The 18,307-nt window shown below is 35.2% G+C and overlaps 1 protein-coding gene across 1 annotated transcript in view; it reads right to left on the bottom strand.

The window, feature by feature from the left end:
• LOC115217254 (WD repeat-containing protein 62) overlaps positions 1–18,307 on the bottom strand; it is a 227,795-nt gene that overhangs the window by 13,485 nt on the left and 196,003 nt on the right. The window contains 6 exon segments of the mRNA XM_036507131.1: positions 2,613–2,777; positions 8,039–8,126; positions 10,091–10,210; positions 13,853–13,918; positions 16,199–16,267; positions 16,458–16,463. Coding sequence (XP_036363024.1) covers positions 2,613–2,777; positions 8,039–8,126; positions 10,091–10,210; positions 13,853–13,918; positions 16,199–16,267; positions 16,458–16,463 — 514 coding nt within the window.

Raw genomic sequence — 18,307 nt, 5'->3', positions numbered from 1 at the left:
GAAATGCTGAATGGGCAACAATGAGTCAGTCTTCAGTCTCCAACCTTATCAATGAAATCCAGACAAAGCATTCCACTGCTGGACATGTGACATCTAGTTCAGACACATCACAAATGCCCTGGTGACCATCCAGAGAGAATTAACCCTTTTGTTACTGTATTTATTTTGAGATGCTCTGTGTTTCTTTCAATAACTTTAAATATAACAAAGAATTTAGTAAAATAACTTAGTTATCATTCAGCTAGTGTTAGGAACATAAATTGTGACTAAGGTTTGGTGGAAGAATTTAATTCAAAACTTGTGAAAACAAGACATTTGTACTTAGAGTCAGAGCCGGTTTCAGCTGGGTTGGTAACGAAAGGGTTGAGTCAGATTAAATGCTTATATGGTTTAAACATTGTTACCTTAAGCAAACACATTATTTTACTTTGCATGGTGACCTGATCAATAGCCGATGCCGACCATAACCAAGACTATTCTACATCACCAGGTAGGTTATTTTTATCTTATCTTTTGCTGGTTTCAGACATAGGACTGCACCTATGCTGGGGCACCACCTTGAAGGGTTCAGTTGAACAAATTGGCCTCAGTACTTCATCATCATCGTTTAACGTCCGCTTTCCATGCTAGCATGGGTTGGACGGTTCAACTGGGGTCTGGGAAGCCAGAAAGCTGCACCACGCCCAGTCTGATCTGGCAGTGTTTCTACGGCTGGATTCCCTTCCTAATGCCAACCACTCCGTGAGTGTAGTGGGTGCTTTTTACGTGCTACTGGCACAGGTGCCAGACAAGGCTGGCAAATGGCTACGATGGGATGGTGCTTTTTACGTGCCACCGGCACAGAGGCCAGGCGAGGCTGACAACAGCCACGATCGGTGCTTTTTACGTGCCAGCGGCATGGAGGCCAGTCGGGGCAGCACTGGCAACGACCACGTTCGGATGGTCCTCTTACATGCCACCGGTACTGGTATCACAACTACAATTTCCATTGATGTTGATCAATTTCGATTTTGTTTTTTAAATCTGGAACTTATTCGATCAGTTTCTTTTGCTGAAGTGCTATGTCGCAGAGACAACCAATACAGGTTGCTAAGCAGCTGGGGAGGGGGCCAAACACAAACACACACAGTTGTGTGTGTGTGTGTGTGTGTGTTTCTATGTACCACATCCTATGGATGGATGAACAAGGATAGTTCTTATAGATTTGGATAGCTAAAATTGCTAAGTTTTCAGCTGAATGATTCTTTTCAATGCTTACCTACAGCCATCACAAAGTCCAAGTACAAACTACATTCAGCAGAGTATATTTAAGCAACAACAGACAATAGTTGTATCTGGGTCTTATCTTTACCCATGTAGAGTCATTTTCTTTGTGTGTATGAATGTTTGTGTTCACGCGTGTGATTTGACTGCAAGTTGTCCCAAGTTTAATCAATATTTCAGAATATATTTCAGAATATATTTTAAAACAATATTTTAAAATTCAAATAAATTCCAATAACAACTGTCAATAAGAATAAGGCATTCTGTGACAAAGAGCATGAAACTGTGTTTGATGAAACAAAGACAAATGTAACAATGAAAAGCTGTAAAATGGAAAAAAATATTCATGAAAAATATAGCCAATGTTAATAAATTTTAAGTTATTTTAGGGTTTTAGAAGTTACAGTGAAAAGAATAGAAATAAAAAATATATTTAAAAAAGTTTTTTTTTTTTTTTAAATATCTAACGGGGAAGTGAGTTACAAAGCCATGCAGACTATTTCACCAAAGCTAAAGAATGATACCAGCAAAGCAAAGATGTAAGCTTGATATAGTAAAAAAAATAATGAGTGAGGAATGGATCAGATTAAATAATTATGTTATTGATTGGTAGATTATTTAGGAAGAGTTTGTGTTGTGCTAAGCATTGATAACCATTGTGCTGGTGTGGTGTTGTGTGCAGTGTTGTACAGATCAGTGTAACTAGCAAAAATGTCCGAGATATGTTTAGTTTCTTTGATGTTTTGACTATTACTGGTTCAGATTGACTTTTGGATTGTTATGAAGGCAGCTTCCTCATGGTTGAAGTTTACATACTTTTGTTCCTGTAAGTATTGCATGTAGTAGTTTCAAGCTAAATCTTATTAACCGAATAAGTCTATCTCTCTTCCTATGTAACAGATTGCTAGAACAACTTTAGTTAAGAGAATGAAAGACAGCAAGGAACAAAAACAAATATAGCAATTTAGTCGCTTTTTAAAGAAAAAAAAAAAAGGGTGGGGGTGGATTTAGTTTCGGCAAGAAACAGAATTCATTAAACAAGTGATTCTATTCACCTATGAGAAAAACAATGTGTGCTCCAACAAAGAACAGTGTGACAGAATAGGGGGTAAGTTATGTTGTTAATTGAGTCCGTTAGAGCGAGCGACCAGCATGCTGTTTGGATGAGACACCATTACCCCTAGTTGATTTATTGTTCGTTGAGTTCTTAGTCCGACCACCAGAGGGTGCTGAAGCAGCAGTTGCAGGAGAAGAAGGGCAGGATGGAGACGTACTCCTTGGTGATGGAATACGGCTACGGGTAGTAGTGGAAGGAGCTGACTTTTTAAGTTTAGTGCAGCTGTTTTTACCATATTTGGAGAGAGGCTTTGGTGACGTGCTCCGTTTGACCGGGCTTTGCATGCGACCAGAGTGCTGAGCAGATATATCAGCAGGCGAGCTTTGGGTCAAATCCATTGTTGACCAACTTCGGCGAACAGGACGTGTAGGGGTTTGACACCCAGATCCAGGCTTTCCTAATAGCAGGTAAAATTGGCAACAACAGTGATCAGTGCTATACAAGGAAGGATTGATTAACAAATAAACAATAAAAGTAATGAAATAACTTATAATTCAAATCTTTCAGAGGAAGTGATTCCAAGATTTTCCACTTCCATTCTTCATAGACAGCTTCTTCCACATATTATATATATATAATAGGTAGGATCGACAGAAAAGGTACTCCTCCAACTGGAGGTAAATATCATTTAATATACGCAGCATTTAAATACAAGATACTATTAATTTCATGCTCTGGAAACACTTTAAATTGGCAGATTTATATATCCTGTTTTGTGCCTTCAAACAATCCTTCAGTCTCAAATACATAACATGGCAGGTCTCGTTCAAAAAGGCAAGAAAGGAAGCACAAAGTATGACACCAATTTATTGTTTCCACAGCATGAATCTAATGGTAGCCAGTATTTAAAGATTGTGTATATTAAAATGATATAGGTGTATATATAATAAAGTGGAAAACATTCAAGATGGTTTTTACAAAATATGCTAGCTTTTCTAAAATTTCACTTTTTCCCCCAATGAGATTTCCAGATAAATTATAAAGAGAAACAACAAAAGAATTACATTGACATTATGATAATATAAACAAAAATATGTTCTCTATACATTCATGCAGATAAATTTTGGGTCTTCAGATAAAACTAGAAATAAAAAGTTTAGCTGAAAGAAAAAAATTCATTTAGGGTTGGTGGAAATACATAAAAAAAATTTTTTTTTTTCAATTGCACAACTTCATGCAAAGTTGATTAGAGCAAAGTAGGACTTGGTACAAGGACCTAGTTTCTTTTCCACAACAATACTGTTTGTAGTTCAATGGACAAGTGAATTTCTTATTGAATTATATAAAAGTATCTGTGAATTACTGATTGCTGCATCCTTTCAAAACTTCCATACTTCCTGAGATTCGCCAACACTACACCTGATTCTCTCCCCTCCAAACACACACAAGCATGTATCTGACTCATGCATTGTTCGCTTTCCAGACATTTGTACATTACTGCATATGCTTTATACGCACTTTCTGACAAGTTGTGGTGCACCTGAGCACTGTATACAATAATTTCATTATTATAACTGATATAAACGCTTTCTCTCTTCTCATCCACATAAAAAGTAATATGCTCACACACATAAACAGAAAGAAAGAGGTGGGAAGAGACATTAAAAGATCATAGCATCATCAATACAAACAGGGGTCCAAAACGGCTGTACCAAAACATCTCATATCCATCTAGAATACACTGCCTGTCAACCCCTCAAGATGGAGTAATACTGAATGCCATGCATCAGGATTTATCATGTTTCAAGTATATTTTACTCCTGTCTCTTTTACTTGTTTCAGTCACTTGACTGTGGCCATGCTGGAGCAACGCCTTTGGTCAAGCAAATCGACCCTAGGACTTATTCGTTGTAAGCCTAGTACTTATTCTATCGGTCTCTTTTGCCGAACTACTAAGTTACAGGGACGTAATACACCACCATCAGTTGTCAAGCTTCTTTCAGTTTCCGTTTACCAAATCCACTCACAAGGCTATAGCAGAAGACACTTGCCCAAGGTGCCACGCAGTGGGACTGAACTCGGAACCATGTGGTTCGTAAGCAAGCTACTTACCACACAGCCACTCCTATACCTATAACAAATTTTTTTTATTTAATTTCATTAAACATGCCTTCACATTCAAAAATGTCTTATAAACATGTCATGATCCACGTTTTGTTGAATTAAAGTTTATCAGAAAGTCCAACGCTGTTTGCTAATTTGTAGCTATACACAGGCTGCATATACACAATCATCATCAAATCACAAAAGGGCCTGCAACGATTTTTTTTTCCCCGATGAAACCAATATCCCTGAAACTATGCTGGGAGTTTGAAGCTCTTGTTTTTAACTCTATGTAAAACAAACTGCTTGCTGAATTATGCTTGTGTCTGCCAACTGATAAAAAAAATATCATCAGATGCAAAGTGAATAGCAACAATCAAAACAATGGCTGGCATATTTATTCTTAATATTCTGGCAGTTTCAAATGTGAATATGCTAATCACTGTGGCATTTCAATGCATTTTCATGAAATCAAAGCTAGAATTTTCCAAACAAGTATGGTTCCCGAAGTGATTGCATCAATTACAAGGGAGATAATCAGGTTTCCATAATACGAGTTCAGTCTAAGCACTGGAAGAAGAATTCACGTATTGTATTGTGACACAGAAAAAACAACTTGATGATATTAGAGGTTTCTTAGACCATCTAAGATCTCTGGCACTCTTCAATTTATTTCTCTATAACTTCTGGAGGAGTTACCTCATTCCTATATAATCTTAACAAAAAAATCAATTGATCTTTACCATTCTCTAAGCACTGACACAAACAGATGACACCCTAAATTTAGGTACTTCAGTACTCAGTATTGAATTCAAATTCTATATTCACCTCTGCAGAGTTAGATTGTAAGGACAGTCAGTTCATTAAATTTATACACACTACAATCTTTAACTTCTTCCTCCTTTTGTCAAGTCAAAGCGATTCTTATTTGCATTATTACAGAAAGTATTGGAATGCAACAATCTATTTTTATTCCAAGCACCACAAATAATATATCACCCCCACTCCTACAGATTTCAGTCATCATATTTAAAATCAAAGTATACGGTTTCCTAGATTTAGTTAAATGGAGTTTGTTTTTTAAACAGCCATGTGTTTAAATGTTATATATTATAAAAAATGCTTTTCTTTCTTCAATCCTTCCTCCACATCTGATAGAAAAAGTGGCTTTTTTAACTTTTTTAAGAAGAAAACAAACAAAAAAAATTGAAGAAATTATAATCCAACAAAATATTCTGAAAGCCCAACAAAATGAAGGACATCAAATATTTTATATATATATATATATATATATATATATATATATACATACATACATATATATATACACATATATATATATATATAACACTACACAAAAGCTTACAATAGTTCATGCCAACAACATGAAGAAACTAGAGACACAACACCAGAATCTGTTGATTACACTTACAAATTGCCAATGGCCAGGAACTACCACTCAGTTCCAGTGGCAAGGTCACATCTAAAAACAGATTATTAAATCCCAAATCATTAAAACTATTTATTACATTGTTACATAATAGGTTCTGGCTGAACAGAAGTATCTTATCAAAATTCATCAATGCTCACAGGTTGAAATAAAATCTGAAAAGTAAGCTTAAAACAATAAAGGGACCATGGAGGATTATAGACTTAATTTAAGGGTTAGAGACTCACTATGACTGTTGAAATGACACATAAGTAATTCTTTAAAATGTCCTTTTGCTTAGTAAGTTATATTGGAAGATTGGTAGCATCGATGGACCATCAGACAAACTACATTGTGGTTTCCAGTTATGTCCCTTTATGTTCTGACTTTAATTACTGCACAGGTCCACAATACCTTTCATCTTTCCAACATTGATAAAATAATGCCAGTACTGAGGTTAATACATTTGCCCATATGCTAGAATATGATGTCCTACCTTGACCACACTCCAATGACAAACTATTAAAGGAGAGAACAAAAAAATGAAGGGATAGTATCCGTGACCACTGCAAGCCATCCTAACCTATCAAAGTTGATACTCAGCCTGAACATCCTGCAGGGAAAATGCCAGTGAGGAGGTGATTGTGAGTTGTATACGAACATTTGCCAACTCCACTCAAAGTATCTAAGAACTGGCATATTTAATGCTAAAAATATTGGCTTCAAATTTTGGTACAGGGCCAACAATTTTGGGGAAATGGGTAAATTGATTACAATGACCTCAGTGCTTAGCTGGTACTCAATTTAATCAACCTTGAAAGGATAAAAGGCAAAGTCAAACCTCAATGGAATTTGAACTCAGAACATAAAGATGGATGACTTAATACAAGAATATTACTGCCATTTCAACGGCATTTACAATATTTCCTTTTTGTGTTAAAATCTGTATCAGTTCTTTGTACAGCAGTAAGCTGGCAGAATCATTAGCACATTGGAAAAAATGCTTAGTGGTATTTTTTCTGCAGCTACGTTCTGAGTTCAAATTCCACTGAGGTCGACTTTGCCTTTCATCCTTTTGGGGTCGATTAAATAAGTACCAGTTATGCACTGGGGTCGATATAATCAACTTAATCCGTTTGTCTGTCCTCTCTGTGTTTAGCCCCTTGTGGGTAGTAAAGAAATACGTATTTCTTCTGGTTCTTTACATTCTGAGTTCAAATCTTGCCACGGTCAACTTTGCCTTTCATCCTGTTGGGGATTGAAACAAAAAAATAAAGTACCAGTCAAGTACTAGGGTCAATGTAATTGACTTGCCTTCACTCCTCAAAATAGCTGATCTTGAACCCTGCAATGGACGAGTATTCTATCCAGAGGGAATATTGTGATCACAGTTGCTTAAATGCCTTGGAAACTAGCTAATGGGCCTTGTAGGTTCTAGGGCTCAAGAAAAAAAAATGTTTGACTAGTTCTGACCCTGTCTCAAGGTTCACGGATCACCAAAGATATACCCACTTTAAAGTTTATTTCCATTAACATTTACACAATTGGGATCCTTCTTTATTCTGCAAACCAAAAATTGTATTCTGTAAAATATTCTAATGTGACATTGATCATTTAGTAGAAAACATTGTCAAGAGGTTTCATAATTTAAATTTATTTGAAATTTCCCTTTTAAACTTTGAAAAAAAAAAAACCCAATTTATGCTGAAAAGAAATGCAATTTAGTTTTATTATTCAATATTTAAACAGTAATTCTCTATAATGCCCAGCAATGCATTCTACATAATTATTCACAATATTAAAATATTATATAGGAAAAGAGCAATAGGTACTTCAAATGGACTTACATTATGTATCTCTTGCTTGTTGAATGACCAAATTAGAAATATTGTTCAAATCCATTCAGTGGGTTTGTTCATTTTTCTTTTCATTTTAAATTAGTATTTATAATGACTAACATCATTTTCAATCAAATCTTAGTTATAACTATTTTTCACGATCGCATTTAACAATAACTTCACGTCTCTGACATTTAATCTTATATTCAACCTATTTCTAATCCCAGTCATTCCATTTCTTGTTGTTCCTACCTAAATTCAACATACAATCGATTTTTATGACACCCTGTGCTTAACCTTATGTTTCAAAAAATTTTTTAAATAAAAAAAAAATCATAGAAAACTTACCAATATTTTCTTGTCCACTTCGACTAGAACTTGATCCACTTGAGGTTCTCTCTCGATGGCTGTTTAAACGTTCAAATACTTCTTTATCCTAGAATAGTTTCGAAAAGTAAAATGTATCAGAAATTTAAACAACAACAAACCATTTACCATATCTGGAAAAAAAATTAGTAATTAATGACCCTCAAAAATAATTACTGGAAACATATGAGTGGTACTATAGTTCCTCCCATTGTGAACTCTATATATATTCACTTCTAAGATATACAGAATTTAGATTTAGTACCGAACCATTCCTCCATAGAATGACACAGAATTTAGAGGAGACAAATCTAAGTATCCCCCCCCCCCCAAATATGACTTCTTTTAGTTAAGACAATACAATTATATTGTACCAATGTGGCAATCTTAAACCAAATACAAGACAGAACTACTGTAGAAAAAAAGTCAAAGGTTATCTTTGGTGCTAAATGGCAATTGATTGGTACTTAAAAATGATTACTGTAATGAATACACTAATTATAATCCATCAAAGGGAGAATAATAAATTTTGTCTATTTCTGTTCTACTTTCTTAAACGGTGGTACAAATTTTCATATTCAATCTCTCTGAAGAAAACGGATCTTGGTATGTTTCAGCTGAAACTATCTATATATTGTGTTCATTGTATTAATAAGTGGCTGAGTATTCCATAGATATGTGTGGTCTTAATATAATCCTCAGACAGAATCAGTGTGGTGCAGTATAACTAAATTGGACCTTTAAATTCTAGACACAATCCATCTCAATAAGCTTACGTACACTTTCTATCTACACAATTACAAGACTTGGACTGACCTGACACTATTGTAAATAACACCAACCCAAGATGCCACACCCACCACAAGGTCCAGTTCCTTGTTGCAGTGGGGTGGTTTGTCTGCTTCAATGGCCCAAGAGCTATGCCATGGAGTGCAAGCTCTTGGTAGGGCCTCTCATGCTGGACTGGTCAAAGGGTAGAGGCCAGACTAATATGGGCCACTTCCTCACAGAGATTAAAAAAAAAAAAAGGGTTTGCATAGAGCCAACACCCTTACCTGGAAAAAAAGCAAAGTTACTGAAGTATTGATGACAATTCAAAACCAACAAGACCTGGGAGAGGAAGGGGTTAATGCAGTGCAGTGAAACCCAAAAGAAAGTTGAAAAGCTAACTCCCCTTCTGACCACCAGGATGACTCAGAGTCAAGAACAGTGGCTTATGCTCCATATGGACCGTATCAAACCTGGAACTTTGTGATTGCAAAATGAACTTCTTTAGCATTGAGTAATGCTGTATGAATCTCTCTAGCATCTAAATCAAAAATGTGACAAATATGGAAGTACAGTAGAATGCTTTGTTTTTTATTTGCAACTATTGTTGATGGAAGATTTTTATTAAAACAATTGTTTATAAGCCATTTAAGAAACACAAAAACTGTTAGATTCACTTCAACATTTAAATTTCATTTGTCAAAATATTTTCGCTGCTTTGAGACCACGTGTTCATTGACAAAATTTCATTGAAGTGAATCTAACGGTTTTTGTGCGTTTCTTAAATGGCTTATAAACACCTTCCACGCTACAATTGTTTTTGTTCCAGCACACGATGTCAGATCAGGTTACTTGCTATGCAAGTACATATCTGTAATTTTATTAAAACATATTTCATTAACAAACTATAGTTTAGAAGCAGCAAGCTGTCTTCAAAACCAACAGGTAATATTAGCCAATGAGGAAGCTTCTATACAGTTGCTTCATCTACTAGAAACAGCAGTTAACAATCCCTTAAATGACACTATATTGCCTTCAAAAGAAACCTCCTTGGATAATAGAGTCTTAGGAACACAATATGGTGGTGGGAGTGGGGGAGATAGTATCATCATATTTGATGGTAGAGATCTGCTCCTTCAGGATTGATCTAAGGTAAACAACCTCCAACATATAAATTTCCAAGATGATGATGATGATGGAGAGAAATCTAATATTTATATTTAGATGTGATTATATGATTGGTGAGGTACTGAGATATATACATACCCGAGTACGTTTAGGACTAAATTCATTAAAGTTGAGCTTCCCTGGAACAAAGTCAGACTTTCCAAATGGTTCTTTAGTAAGGATCTCTGGTGAAGGGGCTGACTCAGTTTTCCATCCCAACTAAAGGAAGGAAGTAAACAAAGGTTTTTTTAAATAATCTTTATTAGAGAAATAAGAATATAAACTGTTTAGCTAGTGTTAGGGACACTACAGTGTTAGAAAATATCTCAAAAGTGATTAAAGAAAGAAGAGATATAATTTTTATGCTCGGCAGTGAAGAAGAACTTTTGACTCATTTTAGACGTACATAATTTCTATAAATTCCCTTCTAAGAAATTCTGAAAAAAAAAATCATAGTTAAGTACTTGGTATTTAGCTTGCATTGTCTTGTTAGCTTTTACAATTTTCTTTTTTGAATAGCAGCATTGATAGAGTCTAATTTATGGCAACATGAACATAGAATCTAACTTAGGACAGCAATAATATCATAATGGAGACTAACTTATAATAGCACTACAGTAAAGAGAAAATTACCAAAGCCAACCCAGTAAACAACAGGAGACTATATTTCAGAAATATAATGCTCAAAAGATAAATATAAAATATATTTCTGTTTTGTTTATTCAATCATACTTTAAAGAGGAAAATAGTTTATACATTTTATTAAATTTAACCAGTGAGAGACCATTGTTATATATTTCATTTGACTGTAAAACTGAAGTGAAGAAAATAATACAGAAACTAGTCTGAAGTTAAAAGATTGCAATATTTAATTAACAAATGCATAAATGAAAGTGATATTAAAATGTCATGAGAAACATTCTATGTAAGTAACATATGTAATATTAGTGTATATATGTAGTTTGATAGGCATAAACATTAATGTATATATTTTAGTAGGTATGCCATTTAATTCATACTATGATTTCACATTAGTGTCTGAATGATGTTAACTTGCGTGAATTGAAGACCACTGAGTAATCATGTGAAACTATTGTATGAACATAATGGTAATTACTAAAATATGAATATAATCATTGTAAGTGAATATGATCAGGTACATGTGTATATAAATCTAGATATAGATATATATGTTCAACAACTAAGTACAGATATAATATAGAGTTAAATATAAAAGTTTAGAATGGTTGTATACTGTCATGTTCGTGTTAGATTGACAGTATACAACCATTCTATCGCCCCACCACCGTACATGTCTCTACAAGAGATTTAGAAATTTAGTATTTCTTATAAAAGTTTAATAATAAACAAAACATATAAACCAATGCTGAAGATGAAAATGGTAATATTATTAGATATAAAACAGGTATTAATAGTAACGAGGAACAGGTTAGCGGGAAGGTAACTGACAACATATAAATGATACAAAATACAACATTCACAGCAGCAAAGATATTCATAATTGAACAAAGATGTCATAGATAATTAAAATTAAATTAAATTGTTGATGCTAAACCAGGACATAAGTTGCCAGCAGTTATAATGCTTCTTGTACATTATATAACGGAATATTCTGTTATCTCTTTAACCCTTTAGTGTTTAAACCGGCCATATCCGGCCCAAATATTCTATGTTTTATATTCAAACTGGCGATATCTAGCCTCTCACACCTAACCTACAATGCCATTCTAAAAATAAACAATCACATCATTGAAACCCCAAAGCTATAAGATAATGCTTGATTAATTCAAAACAATTTGAATAAAAAATATATTACATTTAACAGAGTAATCTGAACACTAAAGAGTTAAGTTACATTCATAGTTTAGTTTTATTAATAATATTTTCAAATACTATAAGTTTGCTGTCCATACTTTTGGATTAATAAATTAACCCTTTAGCATTGTAACTGGCCATATCTGGCCAAAATATTCTGTTTTATGTTCATACTGTCCAGATCTAGCCTCTCACACCTACCCTACAATATCATTCTAAAAATTAATAGTTACATCATCAAAATTTCAAAAGCTATAAGGCAACACATGACTCAATCAAAACAAAGTGTATAAATAGGTATTACTTTTGACAGAATAATGTGAATGCTAAAGGGTTAAAGTACCTACCAAGTACCGGAGTTGATTTAATGAACTATACTGTCTCCCTAACTCAAAAGAAAAAAAATACAACAAAATTTTTTTTTCTTCAGCTCAAAAGAAATGTGCAGATAAAACTGATATAAATATTAGTAATAATCCTCAGACACCTTATCTTCTGCTGCAGTTTCTTGTAGTTTCTTTAAGCCAATTTTCAATACATAAGTTCGCTAATTTCTCTGGCTGGCACAACAAAACATTTCTCCTGCAATCTCATTACCTATGTAAACTGAAGTTTTCAACTCACTAGATTACATTACATATGTAAGACCTTATTATACCGGAATTTATAGTTTTAACAGCTAATCTAAAAAGGTTACTTGTAAAGAAACAATTATTGTAAAGAAACAATTATTTTTTTATTTTATCTTAAAAACTACAATCCACCACTTACAAAAAAACAAGACATTTCTTTGTATAAGAGAGTAAAGGTTCTGCAGGAGACAAAAGGATTTTATGAACTTCAATCCACAAAAGTTTTCATTCTCTTTGAAGCAAAATGTTTGGAAAGAGCAGCCAAGTTTATGAGCTCCTAAATTCCTTTGATAGCCACTTATATATAAGTATTATAGGTGGTGAAGGCGCATGGCTCAGTGGTCAGAGCTTTGAGCTTACGATCATAAGGTTGTGAGTTTGATTCCCGGACTCGGCTGCGTGTTGTGTTCTTGAGCAAGACACTTCATTTTACGTTGCTCCAGTTAACTCAGCTGTAGAAATGAGTTGCAATATCACTCGTACCAAGCTGTATCAGCCTTTGCCTTTCCCTTGGATAAGTGGTGTGGAGAGGGGAGGCTGGTATGCATGGGCAACTGCCGGCCTTCCACAAACAACCTTGCCCAGACTTGTGCCTCAGAGGGTAACTTTCTAGGTGCAATCCCATTGTCATTCATGACCAAAGGGAGTCTCCTCAGGTTAATGAATACCTTGTATGTGTTCATTAACCTATCAACACTAGTGCTGATCTTTAATCCACCTCTAAAAGAATCAGGCAATAAAAGTCAAAAATAATACAGCCATACTTGGCATCCAATTATTTATATATCTACTTTTGTATTCCACTAAGATGTCTAATCCAGAAAATGATAAATTGTACAGTAAGCATGATTTTTTTATTCTTATGCAACCATCTACTCTTGTTAGCTTTCAACCTTCTACATTCAATCTTGTCGACCATGTTGCATACCACTAAATAGCAGGGAATATGCTTTATCCATTCTAACAGTTGCCATTGTTTCCAAATAATAGTCTACAGACACCAACTAGACACACAATTTTATCTTTCAACATGATAGACTAAGAACCTCACTTGGTTACTTACATTTTAAGCAATACTACACATGGTATTGCTCTGGATGTTGAACATGAAAGATGAGTATAAAACACCTCACCTACCAGTGAGTGGGGCCCTGAAATCAAGTCAATAAAACTGGCAGAATACTGAAGAAGCAAATTAACCATTATAGCTACTTTCTTTGGATTTGTTGCTGAAATAACTCCAGACTATTTAGTCTGATCAAATGGTTGGCAGTAAGAAGGGGAGCAGCTCTTAAGAGCGGTTTCTATAGAGGTACGTACAATGTATGAGATATTCCCAGGTAGAAGAGACTCCTTCCGTAAGAATTAGTGAAACCTAGTATCTACTACTTACTACTTCCAAGTTCTTTTTTGTGTCAGAAGCAGCACGAGCCATGATATCTTTGCTTCTTTGCAAAGGCTGTAAAGAAGAACATGCAGTGTAAGAGGAGTACAAACATGCAAGTGCAGGAGGAACACAGGAGGAAAAAAAGGGTTAAAAAAAGTTCATGAAATCGTTTTGTATTGCTAGTTTAAATTAATGGGGTAATTAGTTCATGGGCAGGTGGGGGTAATTTGCCCACCTTTCAGTCAGTTCTTGATTCCCTTTTCTTTAAGACGCTAATATGTTTGACCCCAACCATCTCCATATGAATATAGTAAGGTGGTAAAAACCAAGAGACTTGCTCAAGAACAATATGTAACGGGATATGAACTCGCATCCATAAGGTTTATGCCTCAGCAACTGTGACTCTTACATTGAAGTGTCTGTATGTATGTATGTGTGTGGCAGCTGAAGAAGGGGAATGCTCCTTGTATTGTTTGTCTTGTACTCTGTTTTTTCGTTGTTAAAAAAAGTCCATTTCCTTGTTTGATTTTATGTTTTCGTTTCTCGTTGTGTTCTACGTTTATTTGTGGTGTCCTGTACTCATATATGCATGTATATATACATATAGATGTAGGCATGTACATATATGTATGTATGTATGCATATGTTTTATCTATTAAATTGTTATTATATTTATTATATGATTGAACACTCGCGTTGTTTTTCTTCTTCTCCAAGTAAGTTTTATTTTTATATATATATATATATATATATATATATATATATATATGAGAAGTCAAAAATTATTGGCACTTTTGCCATAGCATATCTTTATTATAGTCACACTGCCTTTTGCGCATGCGTGCTTATAGTTGGTGCTATTGTGGTCACATGAGTGAAGTTTGATCTTGGTTGTGCCATTTTACTTTCTGGTTTTACAATGTAAGCATGGCCCCTCCACTAGCAATGTGCACCAACGAAGAACAAAGAGCAGTGATCCAAGAAATGGTAACGATGAACCAGTGTCTCACCAGACCCTAATGGCTGGTGGTCTATAACCTCTCACTAGTAATTAAGGTCCCTGATAAGACAATGTAAAGCTAAGTGCTTTATGGATACAAAACCCTGAGTAATCCCATAGACCAGCCATAACTACCTTTATCTAAATACTCTATAACTTAAAGTGTGCTTCTCTTTTGGATTTATGATTTACTGACAATATATATGACAAAGTACTATGCCAGTAAATCAACTGCAAACATTGCATAACGGATCACATGGCAACGTTTACATGCAATGGTGTTAAGAACAGAGTGATACTGAAATAAAAGGTGGCGAGCTGGCAGAAATATTAGCACGTTTACAAGATGCTTAGTGGTATCTCATCTGCTGCTACATTCTGAGTTCAAATTCCGCCGAGGTCAACTTTGCCTTTCATCCTTTCGGGGTCGATAAATTAAGTACCAGGTACCAGTTACGCACTGAGGTCGATGTAACCGACTTAATCCCTTTGTCTGTCCTTGCTTGTCCTCTGTGTGTTTAGCCCCTTGTGGGTAGTAAAGAAATAAGTACTGAAATAATTTCAACTAATAATAAAGATGCACTAAATTCATTATTCATCTTCTTACTTGTATGTATATGTGTGTGTGAGTGTATGTATATATGTGTGTGTGTGTGTGTGTGTGTGTGTGGTGTGTGTATATATATATATATGTATGTGTGTGTGTGTGTGTATATATATATATATATATATATATATATATGTGTGTGTGTGTGCATATATATATATATTTGCCAGCTCCGTCTGGCACCTGTACGGGTGGCACGTAAAAAGCACCCACTACACTCACGGAGTGGTTGGCGTTAGGAAGGGCATCCAGCTGTAGAAACACTGCCAGATCAGACTGGGCCTGATGCAGCCTTCTGGCTTCACAGACCCCAGTTGAACCGTCCAACCCATGCTAGCATGGAAAGCGGACACTAAATGATGATGATGATGATGATGATAATATATATATATATATATGTATATATATATATATATAAAACATGATAAATTCAAATACTTTTTAGCAAGATACAGAAATGTAAAGATGCCAAATGCAGAACCCTCAAACAGAACCCTAAGGGAGATAAAAAGATTGGGTTTTACAGGAATAATGAATTTCAATCAGATTTTGTTGGAGATGAGAGAAGATGCCCGTGAGGCAGGTAGAAAGAGTAAAATATAAAATACCAGTTTATACCAGAAGAGACATGCCAGAATAGTTCAAATTTTAGTTGGGATGCAAGAGAGACCGAGAGAGAGAGAGACAGGGAGAGGGGATTTCTCCATGCAAGGGTTGAGGGGATAAAAACTGGTGTTGAACAAACCTGTGTGCTCTGACGGACTGACACATGTGATTGGTGATTGGACAGAATCAGAGAAGGTGAAGGAGTAGGCTGCAACAGATATAGCTACAAAGTGCAACAGACTGTGACAGAATTTTACAACATTTAACAACAACCTTCAATTGGGAGTTGGATGCGGTGGGGGTGCGTAGGGGCTTCTCAAACTTAGAGGTGGAAAACAGATAAAAAGACACATAGGCAAAAATAATAATAACCAAATATATATTTCTTTACTGCCCACAAGGGGCTAAACATAGATGGGACAAACAAGGATAGACAAAGGGATTAAGTCGATTACATCGACCCCAGTGCGAAACTGGTACTTTATTTTATCAACCCCGAAAGGATGAAAGGCAAAGTCGACCTTGGCGGAATATGAACTGAGAACGTATCGACAGACGAAATACCGCTAAGCATTTTGCCCATGCGCTAACGTTTCTGCCAGCTCGCCGCCACAATAACCAAATATATTAAGAGTGGGACTTCAATAACACATGAACTACACTCAGTGAGGACATTCTACAAAAAAACCATTCTTTACAATCTTTGTTCCCAAGAAGCAAAAGTTTTTTTCCCCACCCCAACCAATAACACCTACTGGTTATTAGCAGTGTCTTGGCTGACCTGGAGAGGCAATGGGCACTGTCCTTCCTTCTCAAGACTAGCAAACCAATCAAATGTGTGTATACACACGTAATGAAGGGTGAAAATGACATTCAATAATATTAGATAAATATATTTGAATGCTACAAAAGAGATATATGTGTATTCAATCTCCACAGTTTTATAACTCAGCTGTAAGGTATGTGTGTTGTACATATTTAGGTTTAAATCTAAATCTAAGCAGAACAACATTTAAGACATTTTATTTCATGTCACTTCCTCTATCTGTAAGATATTAATACAGCCTTATCAGTATTTCAGTAAAAGTAGTATTCCAAGACAGTAGTATTCACTATAGTAGAAAATACAGGTGTGGTTTGGTTACAGCAGTGTCCACTCTACAATAACCTCTACTTATATTGCACTGACCTGTAAACAAACTTTTTGTTTTCAAATGATCCTGATTATTATTATTATTATGATGATGATGATAATGATGATGATTACTGGAGTATTAGAAACAACAGAATGACAGACTTACATCCCTTTATGTCTTAAGTTCAAATCTGCAGTTAACTCTGCCTAAGTTGATTAAATCTATCCTGCTCCTTCCTTCATTTATGACTGGTGCCAAAATCCAAAATCCTTATTTGGTAATCAATATCAACTGTACCATCTCCAACAGATGGCCCTTAAAGTTTTCACTTCAAATCCTGCCAAGGTATGTTTGTTTTCTATCCTTTTGTGATCAGTAAACTAAAGAACCAATTTGAGGCCTACTTAACTGATATCTCATCCTCATTTAATGTCTTTTTTTCCATGCTGGCAAGGGTTGTATAGTTCAAAAGGAGATGGCATGTCAAAGGACTCTAATATTTCCTCCCACCAAATCTCTGGTCTTGCACTTATGATAGAAACAATTACTATTTTTATTATTATAAGGTAGAATAGGTGGCAAGCTGGCAGAATCGTTAGCATGCCAAGTAAAATGCTTAGCAGCATTTTGTCTATCCTGAGTTTAAATTCCACCAAGATTGACTTTGTCTTTCATCCTTTCAGAGTTGATAAATCAAGTACCAGTGGAGTTGATGTAATCAACTAGTCCTCTCCCCTACAAATTTCAGGCCAAATGCCACTATCGTTGAGTGTCCTTCATGCTCTCAAGGTTGGTAAAATAAGTACCAGTTAAGCACCAGGGTCGATGTAATCAACCAGTCATCACCTCATCCCACCAAATTTCAAGCTTTATGCCTAGAGTAGAAAGAATTATTATGACAGCATCAAATAAGATGCCTTCCAGTAGTTCTTCAGTTCTTTACATTCTGAGTCCCTGCATACCAAGGCCAAAAGCAGGAAACTAGCAGAATCTTTACTGTGTTGGACAAAATGTTTAGCAGCATTTCTTCTAACTTTAAGCACTGAATTCAAATGTCGCCAAGGTCAACTTTGCCTTTCAACTTTTAGGGGTTGAGAGAATAAGAACCAGTT

Source organism: Octopus sinensis, linkage group LG11, assembly GCF_006345805.1.
Source record: "Octopus sinensis linkage group LG11, ASM634580v1, whole genome shotgun sequence".
Lineage (NCBI taxonomy): Eukaryota > Metazoa > Mollusca > Cephalopoda > Octopoda > Octopodidae > Octopus > Octopus sinensis.
This window is presented reverse-complemented; position numbering and strand designations above follow the sequence as displayed.